The following is a 15,179-nucleotide window of genomic DNA, read 5'->3' on the forward strand; positions in this document are numbered from 1 at the left end:
CAACCTCGCCAGACGGCGCTCTAAACGCCGGCGCAGGTCCTCCAGCTGGCCGAACCCCAGGGGAGGAAGCACCAGCCACTGGGCTCCTCTGGTGAGGACGGTGCTGCCATCACGCCATGTTCACAGATGGCCTATGGATTAGACCATTGGGCCCCTTGGACAGATAAGGAAACCGAGGCAGGGTACAAGGTGTCTCTGCCCATGGCTATCCAGCTTCAGAGCCCACGAACTAACTGCCGGGCCGTGTGGCCCCTTCCTGAGCTGCAGGACATCGGCCCCCGACAGGAACGGAATTCTCCTCCGGATCCTGCCACGAGGACAGAGGCGGGAAGGGGCTTCCTGTCCTCCCTGAGCCGAGGGACCCTCGTGTGTCTGTCCACTGCGTCTCCCCCGCACCTGGCACGGTGCACAGGCTCAGTCCGTGTGGACAGGTGGGGGACAGATGAGTGACTGCCGTGTGTGAAGGTGTCCTCAGGGCCGGGCACGGTGCCGGGTGCCTTTCCTGACCCACTTTCATCCTCACGGCCACCCAGCAGGAGGACGCAGTGGCCCCGGCCACGCTGACGGGGAAGCCGCTGCTCTGGAAGGGCACGTTCCCACCGAGAGGCCCCAGTGACTCCAACTCAGCGCAGGGCCCGACCCCAGCACAGCAGCCAGTCGCCGCTGCGTGCCGCGTGCCCACGCTCGGGACGGGGATTCAGCTCGTGGAGCTGCCATCCTGGAGCAAGCAGGGAAGAGGGAGGCCCTGAAGAAGAGCATGGAGGCCCACGTGGCAGCTGGAGGCAGGTGCTGGGGACAGAGAAGACAGGGAGCCGGGGGACGTGATGGGGGGACTATTTTCACGGGGTCACTGCAGCGGCTGGGCTGAGAGCAGACTGTGGGTGGGGGGAGCTGCAGGCAGGAGCACCCCACTGCCCCACCCAGGAACTTGCTTAGGATCTGAGCTGGGACTGAATGCTCAGGCTCAGGCTGAGACACACACATCTCACGTGTGAGATCGAGACGCCCCCACCCGCAGATCCAAGCACGACTAACGCTACCGCGCATGGCCTCATGGCTTCTTGCTGAGCATCTTCGTGCACTGTGGTCCCTAACGTAAGTCGATGACGTCAATCCGGGACAGTAGCACCGTGGAAAACTGGGCAGTGCTGACACGTTCCACCCGCACGTGGACGTGGGGCGTGGTTTCTGTGCACGGCTGAAACGGCGTCTGCCACGTGCAGGCATCCTCGCCACCCACATGGGCCTGATTCAACGTCAGAAACCCAACACCCGAGTCTCGCCACCCCACCGTCCAAAGCTTGGAAAGCAAGTCAGTTGGGACAAAGACTCCTCTTCCGCAGGGCCCCGCACGCCCGGCCCTGTGGCTTGTGGCTTGGCCGGGGCCACATGATTCCTCTAGGAGTGGAACCGCCCTGCCTCACTTCCGGTCTGACCCGCTGAGCGTGAGCGTGCGCTGCCCACTCTCCCTCCCTACGCCAAAAGCTCAGGACGGTCTGGATCAGCGGCCGCATGGAAGGCAGCCTCACCCAGAACTGCAGGAGCAAGAAACAAACCCTGCGTCTCCCAAGATCGTATGGCTACTTTGCTAGTGCAGCAGAGCCTTACCTATCCTGATACAAAGGGATCTGCGACTCAGGTCCCACCCAGAACCTGACCTCGGCCCCATGGCCCCCACCCACCGCTGCTCAAGTTTGCAATAACCCCACGAGGTAGGAAGGATCAGCCGCCTCTTACAGACGGAGCAACCCAGGCTCAGAGGCTAAGTGACGAGGGTCATACGATCAGCAAATGACAAAAGCATGACTGGAGCCCGGGTCTATCGGACCCTGAAGGCCTGGCTGCGCCCACCCTGCCGTTGTGCCATCTCCTCGCCAAACCCCACCCCATCCCCAGCCTCTAGACGCGCCATTTCTGACAACAGCCCCCGCTGGAGGCGGCACATTTGGCAAACGGAAACAAGAGAAGACAGGAGTGTGCCACCTCTTGACTCTACCAGAGGACAGGGCTGGAACCTCTGCCCCAGAGAAAATGGAACAGTCATTTAGAAAGAAATAAAATATATTTTTTTTTTACTGCAAATGTTCACATTTCCAGTGTAAGTCATTACAAAAAGACCCCCCCGCCCCAAGAAAAACTTGGTTTATCTAATGTGAAAGAATGATATAATTTACAAAAAATAAATATTTCTGCCTAAAAGAAAGATGTGCTCTGGGCTGGAAGAAAGCACAGTGACTCGGAGCGAGGGTGACTCGGGGCCGCCCAGCCCTCGCTGCTGCCTGGTCTCACTCTGTTCTCGCACCTGGACACCTGAGCACAGGCTTTGAGGGACTCTGCTTCTCCGTTCTCTTCCGGAACACGGGGACCAAGTGCCACACGCAGGCCCGGCTTTTAGCTATTCCCTGGGGATGCCGCTCCCTGGCCTCATCCTTCCTGCCAAGAAAGTAAAGGCGCGAGAGTGTGTGTCTCCCAGGAGCAGTACTTAAAAAAATAAATCACTGATACTCGAGGATGGGTTCTCTCCTTCTTGTCGTTAGAAGAGAATCAATAACTAAATGTCGAGTTCTCTGCCACGCCTCCCCTTGGCAGCTAACCGGATGCCAGTGGTGAGAAATTAAAATCTAAAACCGAGAAGACTCAAAGGGACTCTTTTTGGTACCCACTAGGAATACGTGGGAGGGACGTCGTGCTCTTTGCTCCGGGTGCGTCCTGACCACTGGCGGACCTTCCTCTCTCTCAGGTACCTGGAGGGGGGGAGGGGAGGAGGGGAAGACTGGAGTGCAGGACAGGTGAGCCCCTGGCCCGGCGTCCGCTAGTCCAGCCAAGTCCCTTCGATGAAGACAGCCGTGTGGGTGCACAAGGCGCCTCTGGCCTCTGAAGTGAGCCCCGGCGGAGGCAATTCTGGGAGGTCGGTTCCCAGCGCCTGAGAGCCCGGGAGACCAGATGTTGGCAGGAGGACCATCCAGGCCCTCGGGAGAGAATGGCCTTCACCAGGCAGCCCGGAGGAAATGAAGCTTTCTGGGCGGAACAGACACGGATGTTGGAGAGCTGGAGGGCCAGGAGCCTCTCGAAGACTCGGAATCCGCAGACTGTGGCTGGAGAGCCTGAGGCAGTTGGCTGGATTTGGTCACTAGCACATTCTATGCAGCTGGTTCCTCTGCAAGTGTGGCCGCCAAAACCTCACGTGTGGGAAGGAGCAGGGGCGCCAGCCTGCACTCCGGGGGTGTGAGAACACACGTGTGCGTCTCGAAGGGGCACCAGGCAAGGGGGTACGTGTGTGGGGTGGGCTGCATCTCCGTCTCTATCCTGTGTCTTCACGGCCGGTTCCAGGAAGGGGGCTGGAGGGTGGCTGCGACTGCTTTGGGTGAGTTTTTGCTTTTTGGGTATTTTTTGGTTTCAGCATAGGAGGCTTGGCTTCCCAAGGATGCTGATGCCCTGAACGCTGGCACACTGGCCCTGCCGTTCCGACCAGACGTGCCGGCTCTAGGGCTCACGCCAAGCCGGCATCTTTGGCCATGTCGTAGAAGAGTCCTCTCTGCTGGAGGAGGTCAGAGGGGGCGCCGCACTCCCGGATTTCTCCTTTGTCCAGGACGATCACCCTGCAGGAGAGGTTCACACGTGAGGGTAGGAAAGGCGTCGGTACCTTGAGGCCCTGGGAGCCCACCCAGGCAAGCCATTGCTTTGGGTCGAGCCCCTAACATCTTCCACCTGGACTGGTGCAGTAGTCTTCCAGCCGGCTGCCCGGCCTCAATCCCTGGTTGATGTCAAATTCCTATGAGGGTATGTCCTTAATCTCTACCACCAATCATCAATGATAGTGCAAATAGTAATAAGGGTGTCAATTATTCACATGCATTGTTCCCTTACACTCAGAACAGAAGAAAAATATCTTACCATAGTCTACAACAGGGACCAGCGACCTTTTTCTGAAAAGGGCCAGATTGTAAATATTTTGGGCCCTGTGGTTTCTGTTACAACCCCTCATTACTGCTGTCTTTATATTATGAACATGGCTGGAGACAACAGAAAAATGAATAGGCATAGCTGTGTGCTGATAAAGCTTTATCATAAAAATGGGCAGGGGCCATAGTATGCTAACTACCCCATCTGGCCTCATTTCTGACCTATGTCCCCCCGGCACTCGATAGTGCCAACACAGCATCTGTCACATAGCAGGTGCTCGGTGATCTTTTAAAAACATCATGTTACTCTTTTGCTTAAAACCTTCCCATGGCTTTATAGTGCTCTCAGAACAAGTGCCAAACTTCTCACTGTGGTTACTGGGTGCTCTAAAATCTAGTCTACCCTGTCCCCTCCATTCCAACCTCCAGGCACACTGACCTCGTCCGCCTCTGAATTCAGTCAACTTGTTCCCATTTCAGGGCCTTTACCCTGGGCTCTGCCCTCCGCCTAGAATTTTCTTCCTTTAGATCAAAGGTGGGCAGACTGTGGCCCCACAGAGGCCAAATCTGGCCTGCTGCTTGTCTTTATGAATAAAGTTTTATTAGACCACAGCCACGCTTACTCGTTTGTGTCCTGCCTACGGCTGCTTTCATACTACATCAGAGCTGTGCAGCCGTGGCAGAGACCAGATGGCCCACGAAGCAGAAACCAGTCTGACGCTTTACAGAAAAAGGTGCTGGTCTCTGTCCTGGACCTTCCTGTAGCTGACATGGCTCAAATGTCACCTCAGAGAGCCCTAACCTAACCACCTGCGCCACACGATGACTTTTGTGGGCCGCTTTCTCCGTGCAAGATAAAAATGCCAACACAAGTCACTATTTCATCCCTGTGTTCCTGTAAAAACAAATATCATCTAGTCCAGATTAGGTTTATTTCTTGTCTTCTGATTTTTAAAAGAAAAACATTTCCATGGGGCCCAGGCACTGTGCCTCCAGTGCCAGGGGACATCCTGGCCCTGCCTGTCCTCGCCACCCCTTCCTCATGCTCATGGCCCCGTGGAACCAGGCCGATTTGTTGCTCGGTTCACCGTCTGTCACTCCTACCTAGGCTGGTGTGTCCCTAAGGCAGGTCCCCTGTCTGACAGCCTCCTGCAGAGTCCCCAGTGCCGGGAACAGTTCCAGGGGTGCCACACAGCTAGGCTGGCCGCATGAATGACTGGCTGATGCCCCAGACACCTGGTACCACCTGGGATAGACACGGGACCCACCCACCCGCTGGGGCTGTCGCTAGGCCTAAGGGTGGTGCTGAGGGAAGGAGCAAGCAGGTCAGTGACTAAGCTGAACCCCCACGCCCGGGCCCCGGGCGGCACCTCGTGTAGTCCATGATGGTGTTCAGGCGGTGCGCAATGGTGAGCACGGTGCAGTCCTCGAACTGCGTCCGGATGGTGGACTGGATGAGGTCGTCCGTCTCCAGGTCCACGGCCGCCGTGGCCTCATCCAGCACGAGGATCTTCGTCTTCCTCAGCAGGGCCCGGGCCAGGCACACGAGCTGGCGCTGCCCGATGCTGGACGGGAAGAAGAGAGCAGGAGACGGCGTCAAACCGCCCTGACCCTGCAGCAGGGCCGGGCTGGCAGAAGGAAGAGACACCCCGCACGGCTCGGACCAGGAGTGCGGCCACTCCCCACGTGCACGCTGCGGCAGATGCCGCCACTCAGTCGGAACCCGGCTCCTGTCACCGAGAAGCGGGCTCAGAGTGAGCCTCGGCTCATGGTATCAAATACTCATGGTATTTGCCCAGGTCAGCGTGGGTGACGTGGCGGCTAGCAAGAACGGCGCCACGTCCACGCGTTCCTCTCCAGCCTTAGCGGCGCGACAGCTGACTCTGGACGCAGCCACGCGTCCCGCTTTGGTGGCCAGGACGCTGGCAAACCTGAGGCTCGCCATGGGAACACACACCAGGACTCGCTCAGTCCCGCGCCTCTGCCGTCGCCATAGCAACGCGGCTGTGCTGGTCTGCCAGGGATCAGGGACACACTCTCACTGCCCCAGCTGAGGCCAAGTAGGTCATCCAACAGCCCGCTGCCCCCCAGACCCGCGCGTCAGCCCAGCCAAGCCCAGCGGCGCCACCTGGCTGGCTGCCCTCTCGCGTGGCCGATGGTCACTGCCATGCTGCTGGACGGGACCGAAGATTTGCAGCTGGCTGTCACAGAGGGGTGACCAAGCCGGGTACTAATTGAGAACCCCAGAGGTTCCCCGCTGCACCGGGCATTAATGCCTTAGGAGCTGGATCACAGGCAGATCACAGGATCGGGGTGTGTGGGGCTTGGAGGGCTCTGAGCAGTGGTGTCCCCAGCTGGCAGGGACGCCCTTCTGCAATTTCACAGCTGCCAGCCACTCTCAAGTTAACGCAGCAGGGATAAGAAAGGAGACGTAGTGGCCGTCCTGCTTACTGCATACACCTCGTGGTCAGAAGAGGCCGGATTAAAACCCACTTTACAGACACAGAAACTGAGGCTCAAATCCAGGTCTGACACAGATGCAAGAGGACAATCTTCAGATGCCCCAATTGAGGTGGCGCCTAGAAGGCCTTGCCTGGGGTCACCCTGCCCAGCCCCCCGCCTACCTGAGGTTCTCCCCGCCCTCCGCACACTCGTGGTCCAGCTTGTCGGGGAGGGAGGACACGAAGCCCTTCAGGTGCGCCAGCTCCAGGGACGTCCAGACTTCTTCGTCCGAGTACTGGCTGAACGGGTCCAGGTTCATGCGGAGGGAGCCCGAAAACAGGACGGGGTCCTGTGCAGAGAGAGGACAGCAGAGGGCGCGTGAACCCTGCGTCACGCTGGGCGTGGCCCGAGGAAGGAGACGCTGCACGGAAAGTTCTGGACAGAATTGTTCAAGAAGGGGACTCAGAGTGCCGAAGAATCCGTTTCTGGAGACGTTAATGACAGGAAAACAAGGTTCGGAAAGGCCCGGGTTAAGCAGAGTGAAGCAGGCGTCTTCTCTGCAGAACCTCCCGGAGAATCCAACACACACAGGAGTCGGGAACCTTCCAGAGAGGAGACACGGCATGGGTAGCTCCGAATCATAAAGTCCTGTGGATCCCCTCCCGGTCCCCCAACTCCAAAAGGGATTCCTACAATACACTTTAAGGAACAATACACTGAAAGGCAACATATTAAAAAATCACTACCTGTACTAGCGGTCCCCAACCTCTGTGGCACCAGGGACTAGCTTCAGGGAAGACAATTTTCCCACAGACACGGAGCGAGCAGGGGAGGGTTGGTTTTGGGATGACTTAAGTAAGATGCTCACTTGCCACTCACTGATAAGGCTTTGATAGGAGCCTGCAAGCGAGTGAGTTATCACGGTCTCGGTGCAGCCAGACCTCTCTGCTGATGATCATCTGCATTTGCAGCCGCTCCCCGGCGCTAGCGCCACCACCTCAGCTCCGCCCCAGATCATCAGGCGCCCGAGCCTCATAAGGAGCCGCAACCCAGATCCCTCGCATGCACAGTTCACAGCAGGGTTCCTGCTCCCACGAGGATCTAATGCCGCCGCTGATCTGACAGGAGGCGGAGCGAGCGATGGCGAGCGGCTGTGAGTGCGGACGAGGCTCTGCTCCCCACATCCTGCTGGGTGGCCCAGTCCGCGGCCCGGGGGTTGGGGACCGCAGACCTGCAGGGATTTCCCTAGAAAATTCTCATTCCCTGCCCAGTTCTTAGAAGGGTTAGAGATCCTCAGTCTGACTCTGACGGACACCAGGGGAGAAGACAGTGTCACCCGGACGCCATCAGACGCTCAGGAAACTGCCTCTGCACGGCAGGAGTGCGACACGGACACCCAGTGAACCCCACGCTGATGTTTATGGGGTAAGGGGATTCAGGGGAGAAGAGACACGGCGTCACTTTGGTGGAAATAATAAAGGGGGGACAAATATACATATGTCGCTGCTTCAGGACCACAGTATGGGGCTTACAGCCCCAGCTCACGCCCGAGGCCACCCCCAGGCCGCACCTGGGGGATGATGGTGATCTTGGCGCGGAGGTTGTGCAGGCCGATCTTGGCGATGTTGACGCCATCGATGACGATCTCCCCTTCCGCGGACTCATTGATCCGAAACAAGCCCAGGGTCAGGGACGACTTCCCGGCTCCCGTCCGCCCCACGATGCCAACCTACGGGACGGGAGGGGCCCAGGGTAAGGTGGGACTGCTGGCAAGTGGGGGGGTGCCCCTGCCCCGGACAGCTCAGCCATCTGGTCGACCCGACTCCTGCCCCAGCTTCCCAGTTTCGGCCAAAGGTCAAGGGTGACACCCCTCTCTTTGCCAGGCTCCCCAAGGAATTAATCAGCTCTGTAAGTCACTAGAGACCTTCAAAGAGGCAGGCGCACCCCTTGGGGGATGGCCTCCACTTGTCTCCCCTCGAGGGAACGAGGCTCCCATTAATGGCCAAGCACTGACACTCCCGATCCCCAGTCAGAATTCTCTGTTTCTCATCGGGGCCCTGAGCGGCAGCGGGGGCGAAAATTCCCACGGCGGAAGGAAGGCCAGCCGCAAAGACTCAGTGAGAACGTCGCCCACCCTGCTCTTCCCCGTGTTGAGTCAGAGGAAATTATCTCCTGGGAACGGAACATTCCGAGCCCCGTGGCGGGGCAGGTTCAGCGACATGAAAGCAGCACTGTCCCCGGCAACCGGCCAGGAAGGGCCTTGGTCTGATTCCCGAGGAAGGTCTCGGGGTGAGGCCGTCTTCCCGGAACAGCCTGGCACCAGGGAAGGTTCCAAAACTCTGACAAGTTCGCACTTCCCTTGAGCCATCCCTAGCAGTGGGGCTGGCATCCTATTCTGGACACGAACTGACATGCCACACCTCACACGGACGGGGCAGGGACCAGGAGGGACCGGGGCTCTGCTCTTGTCCAGCAAGGGCCAGGGGGGAGGATGGGCCCGGTGCGGTCAGATGTCTTGATCTTCCCAGAAAAGCAGGACCTGGATTTTTACCTAACAGGTTCCAGATTACCATTTGCACCTTACTCAGATTTCTTCCAAAACACGCCCGTGGGTCTCCGTGGGGTTTCAGGCCACCAGTCTGGGACCCGGCCGGGCACTCCCTAAACAGCTGTCACTGCTATAAGCTGCCTGCTGCCCCCCAAAAAGTAACTCAACCCTGGGGTGCGGAGCTGTGACCAGCTGGGGAGATGCAACAGCTGGATTCGCCTCCCGGTGGCCGCCCCTGCCCGACTGTGAAGGGGGGGAGGGCATGCACCCACCTTCTCTCCCCCGTTGATGGTGATGTTGATGTTCTTCAGAACCAAGTCCAGGTCCTCCCGGTAGCGGAGGCCGTAGTTCCGGAACTCCACCCGGCCCGCCTGGGGCCAGGTGCTGGGCGGAGATGTCTCCTGGATCTGCCAGGGAGCCTTCGATCACAGCGGGGGTGGGGGCGGGGGAAGAAGAGCGTAAGGGACCCCAAGTCCATCCCACGTGCCACTGCCCAACCTGAACTGGCCTCCGAGAGCCCTCTGCCCTCACCGCCCTCTGGCGCTCGCTCTGCTCACACGGTGGCCTGCTCTGCCTGGAACGCCTGGCCCCAGGCCACCCCTCAGCCGCCCCCCCCAGATCCTGCAGGAGTCTGGGCAATCAGTTGGGAGGGCCCTCCTGGGCTACTTCAGCTTGTGGATTCTGTCCCTGCAGCCCCTGGGCCACCCACGAGGCGTGGACAGCTCCCCTGCGCCCGCTGCCGCGTCCCAGGCTCGGAGCACAGACCGGATGCTCAGGAAGCGGTCACGGACTGAACCAGCGACAGGAGCGGTCTCCTCTGGGCAGACACGAGAGGGAAGGGGCGTCCAGAGGGAGGGCAGCGGTGGCGGCAACAGCCACACCCGAGGGGTTTCCATGCACCAGGCCCTGGGCCAGTGACCCTGGCACATTATCGCACTCAGTCCTCACTGCGACCCCACGAGCGGGGTCCCTCCACTAACCCCAGATTCCACGAGGGGAGACGCAGAGAGGGTGAGTGACCCGCCCCGGGTCACACAGCCCCTAATCTGAAAGGCGTCTTGGTTCAGTCTGGCATTTCCTGAGGCCCCAAACCAGGGGTGGTCTGGGCCCAGCTCGGTGGCCACAGCCGGACGGGAGCTCATGTCCCTGCAGGGGCCGAGCACACGCAGACCATGAGCCTGGCTGCACGGCGTATGGACACGGCTCACAGCGCAGGGGGACACGGAACGAGAAAGTGTCGGTCACCGTTTGGGCAAGAGTTTCAGCTCCTCGGAGGAAGCTCTCTATAAAGGAGCAGCATTTTACACTGAGCGCTAAGAACGCACTGGGTGCTGCGCTCAGCGCCTGTGACCGGTGACCTCACCCGAGCCTCAGCGCGACGCTCGGGGAGGCGACTGTTACTACACGTGGATGCAGAGGTGCTCGGGCTAAACGGCCCCTCGCAGGGTGACAGGCAGAGCCCACTCATGTTGAAAACAGAAAAGCAAACGAACATGTGGGAATGTGCGTGTGTGAACACACACAAGGAAGGTTCTGGAGGAAACTCACCAACCCACTAACAGGGGCCCCTTCGGGAGAAAACACCACAATCGAGGGGACGGGACAAGAGAACTTTCACTCTTCTTCGCCCCAAAACTTCTTGCATTCGTTTTCTTTTAACAAGCACATCTCCGTTTTATAATTACGTACGTAATCGAAGGAGACGTGCTGTAAGAACCTAGTGAGAGGGCCTTGGAGAGCAGCGGGTGGAACTTCCTAAGTAAACGTGAACAAGCACACACGTATATACTGAGCAGTGGTGGGAGTACAGTTCACCTTTAACTTTCTCTTGCATTCATCTAACACGCTCTTATCTAAACATACAAAAACAAGTAGAAGCAAGTGAGATGCTTTTTAGAACTGAATTCAACTGAACTACATGCTTCGATGGGTATGGTATGTGAATATCTCAATAAAACTAGCCAAATACCCTGTAGGTACGTTCCACGTGGGGTGGGAAGCTCCCAGTGTAATGCGCTCCTGCATCCACAGGGGGGCACCCGCACCACTGCGAACAACGCTGGCCCAGGAGGTGTGACCGGGTTCACCCAGTCAGACGGGGAAGGACCGTGACTTCTGCAAAGCCCTCAGGACAGATCTTTTTTTCTTTCATTTTTGAGACAGGGACTCGCTCTTCTGCCCGGGGCTAGAGTGCTGTGGCGTCATCATAGCTCAAGGCAACCTCAAACTACTGGGCTCAAGGGATCCTCCTGCCTCAGCCTCCCAAGCAGCTGGGACTACAGGTGTGCACCACAATACCCAGCTGATTTTTCCATTTCTCGTAGAGACGGGGCCTCGCTCTTACTCAGGCTGGTCTTGAATTCCTGAGCTCAAGTGATCCTCCCGCCTCACCAAGGCCGTGGTCTCACTCCCAGGGGAGTTTCCTGGAAGACCGCAGGCACAGTGGCAGACACATCCTAGGTCCCCTGTGTACCAGCCCTGTGGTCTCGGGCAAGTCCTTTCACCTCTGTCTCAAGTTTTCTCACCGTGAAATGGGGATGATATTAATAGCACCTAAATAAACCGTAAGGTAAAGATGAATGAATCACTCTACGGAAAACGTTTAGGACACGGCCAGACACACCCAGGGCACAACGTGTGTCCCTGTCATCACCAAGCATTATCACTGTTGTTGTCATCATCCCTACTATTGCTGTCACGGTGGGGACCGGGGCATAACGAGGCCATTACTGGGGGCACTGCAGCACCAGAGTCTGGAGGCTTGGGCCCTAGTCCCCGCTGTCCCGCTGAGCCACAGGGGACCTAAATCGGCCATCATCCCTCCCCAGGTTCCCTTTCTCTTTATCTATAAAATGGGGACTTGGGTTACAAAGTTTCCCAAGCTTTGGTCAGTTCCTTACCACATCATGATTTCCGAAACACCCATGTCCTGATTCTCTTGTTGTTTACTTTTAACACTTTGAATCAACTCACTGGTACTTCACTTCCCAGCTTAAGAGGGAAACTTACTACAATCACACATGGAAGACTAGCGTTATTTTCCGCAACAGAAGTCCCCCGTACATGATGGATTATTCTTGTTAGACAGAGGTTGCCTGTTGAAGCCCCTGAGCTTGAAGGCTGCGGTGTGTCTGTTCGAGGGAGATCATCTCAATTACTAAAGACCTACTAGCACCAAACTAAGTCTTCCTCTGAGATGTCGTCAAAAGATATGAAGGAATTAGAAGAGGAAAAACTTCTTCAGTACGTGACGGAATTTCTCCAAGCACCCTGACGCATCCCGTAACCTAGTGCCCCCAGTATCAGCCTCGTTATGCCCTGGTCCCCGCCGTGACAGCAGTAGTAGGGACGATGACAACAACAGTGATAATGCTTGGTGGCACCAGCATCCCCACTGCTGTGGGGGCACTCCATGTGCTGGGGAAAGACGGGGTAACTGTAAACTATTTTCTCACCCTTAAACGAGGAGGCTCTAAGCAGGCACTACAGACTGACGGCAGGAGCCGAGATGGACCTCTGCCAGGTATCCGACTCACGCTCCTGCTCAGAGGCGGAGGATACACAAGATTTGGCTCAGAGGTCTCTTTGGGGTGGGGACACAGCGGTGACCAAGGCCAAGAGCACAGGCCCAGGCCCCGCCTTACCTCCTTCTCCGTCTCTGAATACTCCTTGAGTCTCTCCACGGCCACGATGTTGGCCTCCGTCTCAGACCACATCCGAACCAGCCAGTTCAAGTACGTGGTGATCTGCAGGGAAAGAGCCGCATGGAGCTCCCGGAGTGATCGAGCTCACCGCAGTTTCCAACAGCGTGAATCACGAAACATTTGAAATAAGAAGGGACGGAAATCAGCAGCCCCACCTACAGCCAGGACTGGCCACACTGCATCTCCTAGGTAAGCACCACATTTTCCAAACGACCCACTGGCCACACGAGGCAATCAATCAGAAAGGAAACTGGAAAATATGTTGAACTAGGTGAGAAGATGCAAGCACCATGCGTCACAGTTTGTGAGATGCAGCTCACGCAGTGCTTAGAGGGAGATTCAGTTTCGAAAGCGTTTCCCTTGTAGCGGGAGGCACCGGCCTGGGCCATCGAGGCGTCTCCTTGACTGATGGCAGAAATCCTGGCTGCACGTCCAACTCCTTTCCTGCTCCGGTGGGTCACCAGGCCCTGGACCTGCCCCTACAACCCCCTCTCTTCCTTCTCCCCTCCTCCTGCGCGAGTCCAAAGCACAGGAACCTGCCAGACAGCTGGCTCCCGTAGCAGACGGGGGAGTAACACTCCAGCCGCGTGGGCCCCTCCTACCTGCAACGAGTAAGACACCGACAGGCCCACCAAGCCGGCGCTCAGGCTGTGCCGGGACATCACCGCGAACAGGGAGGCGAACAGGACAATGCAGTTGCCAACGTACTCCAGCCGCACGGCCAGCCACCTGCACGGGACACACGGGCAGAAGGACACACACACACGGAGTCAGCTTCCAGAGACCCGGCTCCTAGCTCACAGGGAGAGAGGGGGGTCCCTTGCTACTGGAGACAAGCCCCCAGCAGTCCCAGAGAGAGGCCTCCTGGGCCCGGCTTGTCTGAAACGTGTGGCCTGGGCAACGGGGAAGGAGGGCCGAAGGGACAGGACGCGGTAAGTCTTCACCCGCCCGGCACGCCCGGGGTCTGAAACAGAGCTCTCCGGAGGCAACCGTCCCGGGAATCTGAAGCTTGCCTTTTTAAGAACCAACTTCCTCTCATTGAAGCCTTTAAAATTATACACCTACACCTAAATGCATCTTTTTTAAATGTTCTCGAAACTCCCTAAGTACTAAGAGGCCATCATCAGCCGTTAAGAGGCAATACTGATTTAAAGTGACCATGACCTGCTTCTCAGACTTCTGACCGAGGTCAGGTGTAAATTTACTTGGCCGGGAGGGATCTGAGAGGGAAGAGAGAAGCCAACCCCTGTGATGTTCCCAGACCCTGCTCCTCCCAATTCCAGAAACTTCACAGTATCGTGTGGCACTATTATTTGTGGGACTACTATTTCAAGTTTTAAACTGTGAGCGGAGCGTTCTAGGGAGATGGCGGTCGGTCTTCCCAGGCAGCCCTTATAACATATGTGACTGATCCTCACGCGGGCGAGACCTTCAGACAGACACAGCCCGCGGGTGACAAACTCCCTAAAACGAGGGATGTCAAGGCCTCCAGCAGGTCGGGGTCTGCCCACCCAGCCACGCGCTGTGGGATCGCACTGCGTAAGAAGGGCGGGTGGTTGCGGTCCCCTCCGGGGCGCTAAGAACACGTATCAGGACGCGAACGGGCGAGAAGGATGCTGTCTTGGGGATAAGCCAGATCCAGCAAGTAATTCGCAAACTTCTGCCCCCCGTGGCTCGATGCCGCTCGAGTGTGATCCACGAGACGGCAACCTCGGACGCCTTGGCTCAACTGGTACACTGCGCCACACCTCACACGGGGCGCGCAGCCGCCCCAGCCAAGGACCGCAGTGCGGAGACACTCAGTAGCAGAGTTGTCGCTGCAGACCTGGCGTTGCCAGGACGACAGTTAAAGGGCGGCTCCCGCGAGGTTTTCTGGCTCCGGGGGCGGGGGCATTCTGTCCCTGCACCGAAATGCCCCTGGGGCTGCGTGCTCACGGTGCTCCTATGGGTGTTTGACAGCCAGTCTGATGTCGCCTCCCCTGGCTCCCCGACCCCCTCTCTGAGAAGGCCTGAGTGTGGCTTTGCACCCAGGAAGGGCGCGGGGAGGTGGGCCGCGCACCTGTTGGCCACGATGCTGGGGTAGTAGGCCTTCTGGCTCTCGTCCACCTTCAGGTCGCTCTGGCGGATGAAGCGCTCCTGCTCCCCGAAGGCGCGGATGACGCTGACGCCCAGCAGGGTCTCGTTGAAGTGGGAGTACACCGGCGAGCAGCGCACCGACTCCAGGCGCTTCAGCTGCCGGGACGACGCCACGTAGAACCTCTGTGGCACGGGGAGAACAGACAGCCGGGGTCGGCCACGGTGCCCTCGTCCCACCCTCCCTGGGCGGAGCAGGACAAAGGCCCCAGGTGACTTGTGCCCGAGGAGGCAAGATGCTGGCGCGGGGCTGCTCTGACAGGTGTTCCTGCTCACCCGTGAGCTGCACACATAGGGACAACGACAGGGACTATAAGGACCCACACCGCGTACAGCACACCGTCCCCCGCATGGTTCCGAGTGCCTTCACACAATCAGCTCATTTGATCCTCACAAAAAAACCCGTGCGGCGCTCCTTCCTACTGCGAAGGGTAGACACTAAGAAGCCAG

At 58.1% G+C, this 15,179-nt stretch overlaps 1 protein-coding gene across 3 annotated transcripts in view; it reads right to left on the bottom strand.

Moving 5' to 3' along the window:
- Positions 1 to 2,043: 2,043 nt before the first annotated feature.
- Positions 2,044 to 15,179, bottom strand: part of ABCC1 (ATP binding cassette subfamily C member 1 (ABCC1 blood group)) — a 115,870-nt gene continuing 102,734 nt past the window's right edge. For all 3 annotated transcript variants that reach the window (XM_020281636.2, XM_075995145.1, XM_075995144.1), the window contains 8 exons: positions 14,656 to 14,855; positions 13,199 to 13,325; positions 12,537 to 12,638; positions 9,165 to 9,311; positions 7,915 to 8,073; positions 6,527 to 6,693; positions 5,273 to 5,467; positions 2,044 to 3,599 (listed from right to left, as the gene is read on the bottom strand). In XM_020281636.2, coding sequence (XP_020137225.1) covers positions 3,491 to 3,599; positions 5,273 to 5,467; positions 6,527 to 6,693; positions 7,915 to 8,073; positions 9,165 to 9,311; positions 12,537 to 12,638; positions 13,199 to 13,325; positions 14,656 to 14,855 — 1,206 coding nt within the window. In that variant the 3' untranslated portion in view covers positions 2,044 to 3,490. The remainder of the gene's footprint in view (positions 3,600 to 5,272; positions 5,468 to 6,526; positions 6,694 to 7,914; positions 8,074 to 9,164; positions 9,312 to 12,536; positions 12,639 to 13,198; positions 13,326 to 14,655; positions 14,856 to 15,179) is intronic.

Source organism: Microcebus murinus, chromosome 19 (assembly GCF_040939455.1).
Source record: "Microcebus murinus isolate Inina chromosome 19, M.murinus_Inina_mat1.0, whole genome shotgun sequence".
Classification (NCBI taxonomy): domain Eukaryota; kingdom Metazoa; phylum Chordata; class Mammalia; order Primates; family Cheirogaleidae; genus Microcebus; species Microcebus murinus.